Source organism: Pan paniscus, chromosome 2, assembly GCF_029289425.2.
Source record: "Pan paniscus chromosome 2, NHGRI_mPanPan1-v2.0_pri, whole genome shotgun sequence".
Taxonomy (NCBI): domain Eukaryota; kingdom Metazoa; phylum Chordata; class Mammalia; order Primates; family Hominidae; genus Pan; species Pan paniscus.
In genome coordinates, this window is record NC_085926.1 from 120547378 (window position 1) to 120560813 (window position 13436).

Below are 13436 nucleotides of genomic sequence, written 5' to 3' on the forward strand. Positions count from 1 at the left end.
CACTGCCCTGGCCTGTTCCATTGTTTTTGACAAATGCATAATGTCATGTGTCCACCATTACAATATCATACAGAATAGTTTCACTGCCCTGAAAATTGCCTGTGCTCCACCTATTCATCCCTCCCTCCTTCTCTGAAATCTCTGGCAACCACTCATCTGTTTACTGTCTCTAGAATTTTGCCTTTTCCAGAATGTCATGTAGTTAAATAATACAGTATGTAGCCTTTTCAGACTGACTTCTTTCACCTAGAAATCTGCATTTAAGTTTCTTCCATGTCTTTCTGTGGCTTGATAACTCAGTTCTTTTTCTTTTTAGTGCTAAATAATATTCTATCGTATGGAAGTACCATAGTTTGTTTATCCACTCACTTACAGAAGGACATCTTGGTTGCTTCCAAGTTTTGGCAGTTATGAATAAAGCTTTATTGCTTCCAGAAACATTCACGTACAGGTTTTGTGTGAACAAAAGTTTTCAATTTATTTGGGTAAGTACCAAGTAATGCAACTGCTGAATCATATGGGAAGAGTATGTTTAGTTTTGTAAAAAACTGCCTGTCTTCCAAAGTGGCTGTAGCATTTTGCATTCCCACCAGCAATGAATGAGTGTTCCTGCTGCTCCACATCCTTGCATTTGGTGGCCTTTTTTTTTTTTTTCTTCCTTAAACAGAGCTACATTACTGTTAATTTGTACTGAGTTTACTGCCAATCAGGATCCCTTAGACGTTTTTATATGACTTAGCTGCTGAGCCGCATTCTCTTTCTCTCAAACTTGTGCAGTTATTCTTTGGACTTTCCTTAGTGGTCTTTCTTTTCTTTTGTGCCTCTCCCAGATGCCCTGGGCTTGGTCTCTTTTACTTATCAGGTACATTCATAAGCCAACTGCTTATTGACTGTATTACCATTAAGGACTCACATTTGGATTCTTTCCCAGGGGACCGCCTTTGGGAGACTGAAGGGTGCCTCTCCCGGAGGTGCCTGGAAGTTGACATTCATCTCCTGATCAGATGGTCTGTAGACAATAACTGACTGGTATGGAGGTAGAGGAACTGAGCTCCCTTGCCCCTAGGAGGGACAAATGCTGTTATGGAAGTTATATACTCTAGAGCTCCCTGGGAGATCAGGCAGATACCAGGGTACACCGAAAAACATATTCTAGCTTAGCTTCTTCCCCTTCTCTATCGTCATCTCTCACTTCCTACATGTTTCTCCTGCGGGCACAACCTTAATAAATCACTTGCATATGAATCCCAAACTCAGGCTCTGTTGCTAGGGAATCTGACCTAATTTTATGACTTCTTTCAATTATAGCACAAAATTGTTTCTAATATTTTTGACTATTATAACCATTCCTTTCAAAAGTAGTAATGACCTTACTTTAAAGAGGTTATTTTGAATTGCTCCTGCATTGTTGCTTGTATTTATTGAATCTCTAAGGGCAAGACTTTTTCAGGAAAAGAATTACCTTTTCAATATTACAACGAATGTCAGTGGGAAAATCAGACCAATGTGATAAAACTTTATGGCTAAGTAAACATGCATGGAATTGACTTGTTCCATTAGTTGAGGATTACCTCCATTGCATTTACGAATGTCACATCTTTCACTGAGCTGTTGACAGTGGTGCCATTTTAGGAAGACACTCTATTTCAGTCTCATGAGTGTCAGCATTTATGTGCCAGAGGTACCTTTTACTCTTTAAAATATTACCATTTGGTTTTGTCTGAATGATGCCTACCCTTTATTTTTATTTTTGGTGGTGAACACCTACTTGACCAAAAAGTCTGGGTCTTCAATGAAAGGCCCATTTCTGTGTCCCAGTGTTGTGTGTCTTTGGGCACAGCCTTGTATCAAGGGGAAAAGTCCCTGAAAAAGTTGCCAGGCCAGCACCACTCCTGGTGGCCCTGGATCCTCGCATATGGAAGTTCCTGCCTAAAATGCATCACCTGATCAGAATGACAAATCACAGGATGAGAAGTTGTCACTGTGAGGTAACATGACCCCAAGGCAGCCGTAAGGGGTTGGAGGCAACATGCAGGTCTACAACCACCCAGCTTACTCAAGGAAGACCGAAAAAAAATCAGTGTCATCAAGACCTGTAGAGAACATGTTTCTAAAAAATCCTCCTGCATTGTGTCTAAATATCAAGTCACCAGATTGAATATGAAGCCAGCAGTATGGGAGGACATAGAAAACAGTTTAGAGGATGATAGGATTTTGATTGAATTTGATATGTTCAAGGAGATGGTCATAATAATTGGTTGTCTGGAGGATGTGAAGAGTTGTAACACAATTAAAGACAATAAGAGAAAGCACCAACCAAAACAAAAAGGAAAACCAAAATGTGACTGAGAATGTAGCTGGTTCTTTTGGGAGGTTTTCTAGTCTTCACATCAATGCTTTAAGACTCTCACCCAGAGAATTCTCTGGGTGGGAGATCACGGATAAAATTTTCATCAAACATACCAGCGTGCATGCAGAAGAGTAACAAATCATGAAATTCTTGAGCAAATGAAAGTATTGCCCAGAAACCCACTGCCAAAGCACAGACTGAAAAATAATCAAAGACAATTTTAAACAAAAAAAAATTGATATCCTTTTTGAGTGAGATCAGGCATGGGAAATAGATTTAGTTTCATGGATTACATCTGACCAAATGATAATTGTTGCCTGGAGCTCTGTGTTGAGGAAGATTCTGAGACTGGATCTGGGTTGATTGAAAAAGAATGCTGATATGGATTAGTAATGTCTGTCACAAGTGCAAGAGGGATAACATGTACTATATTTTTACCATTTGTGTGAGAAATACCATGAGGTAGATAAGCTCAGATTCCATGAAGAGTAGAACTGAACTGGGTGTCAAGAGACCACATTCAAGTACTGTGTCCTTCATTAGCTAGTAGTTTGATTTTGATCAAATGATTTCATCCATCTGCACACTGGTTTCCTTTTCAGGACAATGAAGTTTCTATCCTGGATGGTCTGTCATGACCCTTTAAATTCTAAAATTCTATGATCGATTAATAGTCAAACTCCAAATGCATTATTATGGAGTACTCAGGGATATGTCTTAGTTTGAGTGCCTCCTGAAGAGGACCCCAAGACAGGATTCAAGTGCAACTTATTTAACTAAGAAAATAAAGGAAACAGACTGGGTGCAGTGGCTTATGCTTGTAATCCCAGCACTTTGGGAGGCCGAGGCGGGTGGATCACTTGAGGTCAGGAGTTTGAGACCAGCCTGGTCAACGTGGTGAAACTGTGTCTCTACTAAAAATACAGAAAGTAGGGCCGGGTGTGGTGGCTCGCACCTGTAATCCCAGCACTTTGGGAGGCTAAGGCGGGCAGATCACGAGGTCAGGAGTTCGAGACCAGCCTGGCCAACAATTAAAAAGATAATTTTTGTATCTTTGTAAAGATACAAAAAATTAGACGGGTGTGGTGGCGAGTGCCTGTAATCCCAGCTACTCAGGAGGTTGAGGCAGGAGAATCGCTTGAACCCGGGAGGCAGTGGTTGCAGTGAGCCAAAATCGTGCCATTACACTCCAGCCTGGGTGACAGGGCAAGACTCTGTTCAAAAAGAAAAGAAAAAAATACAGAAATTAGCGGGGTGTGGTGGTGTGCACCTGTAATCCCAGTTACTTGGGAGGCTGAGGCAGGAGAATCACTTGAATCCGGGAGGCAGAGGTTGCAGTGAGCCGAGATCACGCCACTTCACTGCAGCCTGGGTGACAGAGCAACACTCCATCTCAGAAAAAAAAAGAAAGAAAGAAAGTAAAGGAAACTGGTAGGGTGCATCATCAAATCAGCTCCCACTTAATCCCACTGGGGAAACTCATAGTGAATCTCTCTGGGAGGCAAGGTTGCTGCTGTATTTTTATACCAGCTCCTGTCAATCACTGGATGAGGGCTGGTGGTGGGGGATTGTGGAGGGGGGTTCAGTATACCTGTACTTCCTCTCTGCTACACCAGCAAGCCAAATGAGATTTGGCACTAGAGAAAGTCTCCAGGTAAGAAATACAGTTGGAAATATATCCGGGGTACATTTAAGTAGTAAGGGCTGGGGAATACAGACAGGGTTGGCTATGCTAGGTTTCTTGGGGGGAATAAGTAAAAAACTCACTGGCATTTGGGATATTAAATACAATTGATATTCAAACATTATAATAATAAACTATCTGCTTTTAAATCTCAGAGCCAAGTTATGAGTTTAGTCAGAGAATTCTGTGAAATGTAATAGTTATTTTCTATATGAACACCTATAAGGAAAGTTTACTTATTTACTTATTTTTCATCTTTTTGAGACAGGGTCTCGCTTTGTTACGCAGGCTGGAGTGCAGTGGTGCCATCATGGCTCACCGCCACCTTGATTTCCTGGGCTCAAGCAATCCTCCTATCTCAGCCTCCTGAGTAGTGGGCACTACAGGCACATGCCACTGAGCCTGGCTAATTTTTTATTTATTTATTTTTTCGTAGAGACAGGGTCTCAATATGTTGCCCAGGCTGTTCTTGAACTCCTGGGCTCAAGTGATTCTCCCACCTAGTCTTCGAAAGTGCTGGGATTACAGACCTGAGCCACCGCACCTGGCCTAAGAGAACTCTTGAAATTGGCATTGCTGGTAATGCTTTACTGTTTTCTCCACAGTCCAGAGACAACAAGTTCAGCAAGAAAGATTGTCTTTCAATCAGGAATGTTGTAGCTTCAATCCAAACCAAAGAAGGTCTGAATCTCAAGTTGATAAGTGGAGATGTTCTGTACATCTGGGTAGGTGATGCCATTTAATAAATCTACCAAGGAACAGTGGGATCTATTTAACTTGTTCTGTGAGTTGTTCCATGATTTAATTTGTTCTTTATCTTAATCAAAGATTAAAGATATCAAAGATAAATTTGAGAAGTTAAACCCACTTAAAGTTTATGCAGATATATACTTACCATCCCCTATATTCTTCCACATGTACTCATGTGGAGGGGTTCAAGTTTAACCACAAACAAGAGTTTGCAAATCCATCTCTTTTATTTCTCTGTAACTGATCTTGACTTACTCTCAACCCAGTTCTATTTTTCTCTCCTGCACCAGTCAGCATTAGTGAGGAAGATATGTGTACAGCACACTATAGAATCACCCTTCACAAACACGCCTTTGCTCCTGCCTGAGCACTTTGCAGAAACACAGGAAGAATGAGGAGGGATAAAGGTTACCAGAAGAGGTGCTAAATCCTCAGCCTGGCTCCTGCCTACCCCTCCTCTCCTACTGTTTCCTCTTCCTTGGAATCACTAGTTAACAGAAGATACAGGCCCTATATTCCTCCTATAGTTGACATCCATCATGCTCAATCCTGGCTGCAGATCATAATCATCCGGGGGACCTTTTAAAAATACGGACTCCCAGGCCCCACCCCTAGAGATCCTGCCTTTAATTGGTCAGGGATGTGGTGTAGGCGACAATAGTTTTTGAAAGCATTCCAAGTGATTATCTTATGCAGCTAGGGCTGAGAATCACTGGTTCAGATGCTTCTTAGAATTCTATTTGGACACCTGATGTTTACCTTCAGATGGCAGACATTCAGGACTAACAGAAAGAGAACTCTGCTGAGAAATTGGGAGACTCTTCTGGATTATGAGCCACTGGAAATATTCTTTGCATTTGCTGCAGTTAATGGGATGGCAGAGGGGAGGCGGCCGGCTGCTTTCTTCATGTTCTCTAGAGTTTTTAGAGTCCTCTGTCACGTGGGTTCAGGACCTTGTCCTCAAATCAGCAGGTTGAGAAGTTGCATCTTGTCATTTTACACAGAATTGATCTGACTCACACTAATCAAACTCAAGAGACTTACTTATAACACTGGAACTGTAATTATTTCATTTGCAATGAGAAAGATAATTGCCATGGCTACTGGTAATAGTGAGCTCTGCAACTGAGTATTATGAGAGTGATTGGTGAGTGATATGACCAGAAGAACTGGATGATATAAAAGGACAGTAAATTTATTTTTCACTCTAGGTGTAGGCATAGTGTGGTGGGTAAGTAGACCAACTCTAAAGTCAGTTCTGGCAGGGTTCAAATACTGCTCCACCACTCAGCAGCCACTGATCTTGGTCAATATCCATCTTATGTCTCAGAGTTCTTATCTATAAATATGGATGATGATGATATGAAGGTTGTTATGAGGCTTAAATGAAATAATTCATATAAACCACTTATCCCCTGCCTTGCACATAATAAGGACTCAAAAAAATGATAGCTATTATCATTATCCCCTTATGATGGGCCACTTTATATTTTACCTTACTCAATTAGTACTACAACCTAATGAAGAAATATATGACTTACCCACATTTTATAGATAAAGAAACCAAGGTCTTTTCACTATGCAGTCCACTGAGTTGATTATAAATTTCGTGTCAACTCATATTGGGGTTCACCTATTCTTACCATTGGATGGTGCTGTGTAAACTTTGGAATCCTCTTTATCTTTCTTCTCTGAATTCTTTCTCCTATCCAGTTAGTTTCCAAGCCCTAATAAGCCCTCTTTCAAAATATCTCATGTACATGTCTTTCCTTTTCATTGCCATTGTCTACCCGTGTTTCGGTACACACCACTCCCAACCTCCAATCACGCCTCAGTACTACCCTTACCTCCTTGTCACTCTTTAATCTGTCTTCTACATCGCTGTTTGATACATATTCCAAAAACATTATTTTAGCAGGTACTTCTCTGCACACACATCTTCGGTGTCTTCCTACTACCTATAGGGCAAAGTCCAAAAAAGTGTGGCTTTCCAAGTACTCCATCGTCTGGCCCTAAATCTCTTCCCAGCCGCTCTTCTCACTATTGAACCTCTGCTTTAGCTAAATCTGGACTACTTTCTGATCTTTCACAATCCCATGCTTTCTTTTTTTCTTTCTCTTTTTTTTTTTTTTTTTTTGATACTGAGTCTTGCTCTGTCACCCAGGCTGGATACAGTGGTGTGATCTCGGCTCACTACAACCTCCATCTCCTGGGTTCAAGTGATTCTCCTGCCTCAGCCTCCCAAGTAGCTGGGATTATAGGCGCCCACCACCATGCCCAGCTAATTTTTGTATTTTTAGTAGAGACCGGGTTTTGCCATGTTGGCCAGGCTGGTCTCGAACTCCTGACCTCAGGTGATCTGCCTGCCTTGGCCTCCCAAAGTGCTGGGATTACAGGCATGAGCCACCACACCCGGCCACAATCCTATGCTTTCTTAAATATTCCACGCACCTTGAATGCCTTGCTGCCTTCTTTCTACCTGACCCAATTATAGCCATTCTTCAAGGCCTATCTGAAATCTGAAATTCTTATCCCCTTTAAAAAGCCTTCACTCACTATTCCAATCTAAATGATTTCCTATCTTTTTTGAAATTCTATACCAACTAATATTTGTATATTTAACTATGTCTTTTGATTACTTTGAATTGATTTAAACATTACAACAAGGTTACTTTTTTTTTTTTTTTTTGAGATAGCGTCTTGCCTTGTCACCTAGGCGGAGTGCAGTGGCACAGTCATGGTTCACTGCAGTCTCAACCTCCTAGGCTCAAGCAATCCTCCCACCTCAGCTTTCCAAGTAGCTGGGAATACAGGCCACTAGCTAATTTTTTTTTAATTGTAGAGACAAAGTCTCACTGTGTTGCTCAGGCTGGTCTTGAACTCCTGGGTTCAAGTGATCCTCCTGCCTCATCCTCCCAAAATGCTGGATTACAGGAGTAAACCACTACACCCAGCCTATTTTATTACATGTTAATATATTGCTTCCCTAAACTGTGTAGGAATCAGTAAATGGAGAGTGAAACTGCAAGTGGGAGTGAGGAGAACATGGGCTAGATCTAATTTTGTTTTGTTTTGTTTTGTTTTGTTTCTTGGATGGCTTGCTCACTCTTGTCTCTGCAAGGGGCTTCTCAGATATTGAGATTAGTTTATGCTAACTTCATATAATATGCTAACTAACATTATATAAGTGGATCCAAGAATGCCGATTATTAGGTTGAGAAATATAACCTATTATATGTCCCAGGGACATAGACATCTTTTAATTTACAATGAAGAAGAGTTCCCCAAAGAACCAGGACATTAAAAAGCCACATGATCAGGCCGGGCTCATGCCAGTAATCCCAACACTTTGGGGGGCCAAGGTGGGCAGGTCACTTGAGATCAGGAGTTCAAGACCAGCCTGGCCAACATGGCAAAACCCCATCTCTGCTAATAATACAAATATTAGCCAGGCATGGTGGCACATGCTTGTAATCCCCGCTACTCGGGAGGCTGAGGCATGAGAATCGCTTGAACCTGGGAGGCAGAGGCTGCAGTGAGCTGAGATCATTCCACTGCACTCCAGCCCGGGGAACAGATCGAAATCGTGTTTAAAAAAATAAAAAATTAAAAAAAAAAAAAGGCCACACGATGAGAGTGTTTGTCTCCTCTTACTCCCAAATTACCAGGGAATCAGAAGGTTTCTGGTGAGCACAAAATCTGAGTAATAGGAGTTATGAGTTGAATATGTAACATCTCATGGCATTAGGCTATGACCCTCACTTCACCAAAGGAACAGCCTTAGCATTGACATTGGAGAACTCAACATCCCTGGACAGGCTAGAATGGATACTGCCTACCCTCACCTTAGTGACTTTCCTTTGCCAAGGCCTTCAGGGCCGACCATACCCTCCTTCACATCGACCTAGTCTTTCTTTTGGTATATTGTTAAATTCAAAACAAGTATTCTCAGTTCCTGCCAGGCTGAGAGCAATTCTTTCTCCCTTCCCCTGTCTCTCTGTCTCAATCTTTCTGTGTTTTTGTTTCTCTCCGTCTCTGTCTCTGTTTTTCACTTTCATTTTTCTTCTTTCTCCATTTCTCTCTCTCAGTCTTCGTCTCTGACTCTCTGCCTCTGGTCTCTGACTCATTTTCATAGCTCTACTCTGACTCATTACGTGTTGATTTCACAGCAGTGGTTAATATATTTCCTTAATGTCTAAGTTTTGGAAGTGACCTCATCATGGTGTTTCAGTGCTAACAATAGACTGTAAGATCCTTGAGGGTGGGGCTGACATGTTAGTATGACAGGCAAAACATATCCGTACATTACCCCACAATACTTAGTAAATTTACAGTTGCTCCATCATTATGTATTATTGATTCAATCTCTAACTGTTGCTATTTTCGTTAAGGCCGATGTCATTGTCAACAGCGTTCCCATGAATCTTCAGCTTGGAGGAGGACCACTATCTCGGGCATTTTTGCAGAAAGCTGGTCCCATGCTCCAGAAGGAGTTAGATGACAGAAGGCGGGAAACAGAGGAAAAAGTAGGTAACATATTCATGACAAGCGGCTGCAATCTGGACTGCAAAGCTGTGCTCCATGCTGTGGCTCCATACTGGAATAATGGAGCAGAGACTTCTTGGCAGGTAGGGAACGCTCTTAGTTCTCCAACGTATTTGGTGGCTTTGGGAATCTCCTTCTGGTGTGGTATAGATCTGTGCTCAAGGGAAGCAATTTTGCCCCACAGAGGACAGTTGGGTTGTTACAACTGCTGCTGGTATCTAGTGGGTAGAAGCGAGGGATGCTGCTAAATATTCTATGATGCACACACCAGCCCCCACAACAAAGAAGTGTCTGCCCTAGGCTGTGAAACCCTCGTATTGATTGAACCCTGTCTATCTATTGAAATCTTTATTACATTCCGTGGAGAATTCATCACAACTACCAGTTATTTCCGAGTAATTGACCCTTGGAGGTAGTAACATTCATTGGGATTCTACAGGAGGGGTGTCTAAGTTGTAATGTAATAATCTTTCAGTACAGCAAAGAGGTGCGCCCAGCACTGTGGTGAAGAAGAAAAAAGAGTCAGTGCCCTTCTTTCGATAACATCATTCCCACCTCCACTCCCAGTTTAATTTCCCAACTTTTTTTCAGAATATAAAAAAGTAATACAAATACATTGTGGAAAATATAGAAAAGTACAAAAAGACAATAAAAATAATAATCCAACCACCAAGAGATAACTGTTTTCTTCTTCTTCTTTTTGAGACCGAGTTTCGCTCTGTTGCCCAGGCTGGAGTGCAGTGGGGCGCCATCTCAGCTCATTGCAACCTCCTCTCTGCCTCCCGGGTTCAAGTGATTCTCCTGCCTCAGCCTCCTGAATAGCTGGGATTACAGGTGCCCACCACGGGGCCTGGCTAATTTTTGTATTTTTAGTAGAGACGGGGTTTCACCATGTTAGCCAAGCTGGTCTCAAACTCCTGACCTCAAGTGATCCACCCGCCTCAGCCTCCCAAAGTGCCGGGATTACAGGCATGAGCTACTGTGCCTGGCCTTAAGAGGTAACTTTAGTTAACATTTTACTATATTTCCTTCAAGTCAACTTTATGACTTTATGCATATTTATTTATTTATTTATTTATTTATTTTTTGAGATGGAGTTTTGCTCTTGTTGCCCAGGCTGGAGTGCAATGGCACGATCTTGGCTCACCGCAGCCTCCGCCTCCCGGGTTCAAGCAATTCTCCTGCCTCAGCCTCCCGAGTAGCTAGGATTATAGGCATGTGCCACTACACCTGGCTAATTTTGTATTTTTAGTAAAGATGGGATTTCTCCATGTTGGTCAGGCTGGTCTTGAACTCCTGACTTCAGGTGATCTGCCTGCTTCATCCTCCCAAAGTGCTGGGATTACAGGTGTGAGCCACCACAACTGGACAGCATATTTATGTCTTAGTTGAGATTCTCTCTTTCTCTCTCTTCTTTTTTTTTTTTTTTAATTGAAACAGGGTCCCACTCTATTGCCCAGGCTGGAGTGCAGTGGCGCGATCTTACCTCACTGCAACCTCCACCTCCTGGGCTCAGGTGATCCTCCTACCTCAGCCTCCCGAGTAGCTGGGACAACAGGCACACATCATCATCCCTGGCTAATTTTTGTGTTTTTGTAAAGATGGGGTTTCACCATGTTGCCCAGGCTGGTCTTGAACTCAAGGGCTCAAGCAATCTGCCCACCTCAGCCTCCCAAAGTGCTGGGATTACAGGTGTGAACCACTGTGTTAGGCCCAATATTCTCTCTCTTTTTTTTTTTTTTGGACCAATATTCTCTTTAAACATTTTTAAATACAGTTTTTTTGTTTTTGTTTTTGTTTTTGCTTTTGAGACGGAGTCTTGCTCTGTCACCCAGGCTGGAGTTGGAGTACAGTGGCGCGATCTTGGCTCACTGCAAGCTCCGCCTGCCAGGTTCATGCCATTCTCCTGCCTCAGCCTGCCAAGTAGCTGGGACTACAGGCGCCTGCCACCACGCCTGGCTAATTTTGTTTTTGTATTTTTAGTAGAGACGGGGTTTCACCGTGTTAGCCAGGATGGTCTCGATCTCCTGACCTCATTATCTGCCTGCCTCAGCCTCCCAAAGTGCTGGGAGCCGCCGCGCCCGGCCAATACATTTTTTTTTTTAACTTTACATAAATACTGCATGTTGTTAAAGACTCTTCATAAACACCACTTTTAGTTACATTGAGCTACCATTTTTATGCAGCCATTCCCACACTGTTGGACCCGCCTCTCCTGAATGAGCGTGACTCTCTCTGGAAAGTACTCTGCCCTGTTTTTGTTTCCTCTTTCTGACTTCTCAGGCCCTGACTAAGCCAACAATAGCAGAGAGGTCCTTGTCAGAGTTGCTGGGACCACAACTCTTTCTGTTTTCCACTAGCTTAAGCCCTAACTTATGTAAATGTACTTTGCACATTTCAGATCATGGCAAATATAATCAAGAAATGTTTGACAACTGTAGAAGTGCTATCTTTCTCATCAATCACATTTCCCATGATTGGAACAGGAAGTTTGCAGTTTCCCAAAGCTGTTTTTGCTAAACTAATCCTTTCAGAAGTGTTCGAATACAGTAGCAGCACAAGGCCGATAACTAGCCCTTTACAAGAAGTCCACTTTCTGGTATATACAAATGACGATGAAGGCTGTCAGGTATGGTTACATATCCCATCTGGTTAATTCTGGCAAGTGAACCCAAGCGCATTCAGATGTTTTTATAGATCTAGGAATAACCGTGTTTTCTAATCCTGTGCCTATAAGTGATGGTTGCTAATGGGAGGTTGTCATATGACTTAACTATGAGCCAACACTGATAACTCATGTTCCTAGACAGTTCATCAAGAGACAAGCTAATCTGTAATAAATACATTCTTAGAAAGAAATGGAAAGTTATTGGCATAAAAATGGCCTAGACATTTTAACACTGACTACATGAAAGCTAAGTCATGGCTTTATCTATGGGGAAAGGGCAGAATGAGAGAAGCCTCAAGGATTTAGTTATTTGGATAGAATAGACCAGTCTACACAATTCTGTGAGTGTCTATAAACTAGAAATAGCAGCACCATATTTAGCAGTGGAGAAGCAGTCAAGGCACACTAACTAAGTAGTTCCCACTGACATTAGAAGAATGGTATACTTAGGTTTAATCTCAGTTTTGCCATTTAAAAGTTGGGTGACATACCTCTCTGAATCTCAGCTTTTTTTTTTTTTTTGAGACAGAGTCTCGTTCTGTTACCCAGGCTGGAGTGCAGTGGTGTGATCTCGGCTCACTGCAGCGGCGTGATCTCAGCTCAATGCAGCCTCCGCCTCCTGGGCTCAAGCAATCCTCCCATCTTAGCCTCCCTAGTAGCTGGGATTACAGGCATGTGCTACCATGCTCGGCTAATTTTTGTATTATTAGTAGAGATGGGGTTTCTCCATGTTGGCCAGGCTGGTCCTGACCTCAGGTGATCCACCCACCTCAGCCTCCCAAAGTGCTGGGATTACAGGCGTGAGCCACTGTGCCCAGCCTGAATCTCAGTTTTATCAAGTGTAAGATGAGTATGGTAATAACACCTTTCGGAATTGTTCTAACTATTAAAACGGGTGTATTTGAAGTGTTTTGCATGATATCTAGCACATAGAAAACCCCCAAAACTGGTAGTAGTCATTACCCAACTTTAAGGACTGACAAGCAATTGCTACAACTTACTAACATCACCACTTAAACTGGATCAAAGATAATTTTGTTTTTTAAGTTCTTAGTTATACTTACCCATTCTGGATGGAAGTGTGGTCTTTCCAGAGATGTTTCCCAGAGTTTCCCAGAAACACTCCAAAGTATTGCATGATGTAGTTTGTAAGCAAATTTATCCATAGGAAATAATAATAATATTTTAAAAAACAACATTTACCCCCAAAGGTTCTTAGTTTTTTTCCCCCGGTAAATATAAAATATCCAGAGACATATTTTTTTGCTCAAAGATAAACTGGGGGAAATTATTATTAGCAAAATGTTCGTGATATCTGTGTCCTTGTTGAGTTCACAATAACATCTGCCCTTTATTGGGGTGACATCTTCAGTAGCAATCTGGAAAGTAACTGCCCCAAATTTCATTGTTAACCAAGAATTAGAAACATGGACTGGTGC

At 42.0% G+C, this 13436-nt stretch overlaps 1 protein-coding gene across 4 annotated transcripts in view; it reads left to right on the plus strand.

Moving 5' to 3' along the window:
* The window catches only part of PARP15 (poly(ADP-ribose) polymerase family member 15), a 63315-nt gene that overhangs the window by 25594 nt on the left and 24285 nt on the right, over window positions 1-13436 (plus strand). For 2 of the 4 annotated variants that reach the window (XM_008950496.5, XM_003825200.6), the window contains exons 2-4: window positions 4640-4759; window positions 9176-9412; window positions 11731-11958. In XM_008950496.5, the coding sequence (XP_008948744.2) occupies window positions 4640-4759; window positions 9176-9412; window positions 11731-11958 (585 nt within the window). The remainder of the gene's footprint in view (window positions 1-4639; window positions 4760-9175; window positions 9413-11730; window positions 11959-13436) is intronic. The other 2 variants (XM_063602549.1, XM_008950497.5) reach the window with 1 other exon arrangement.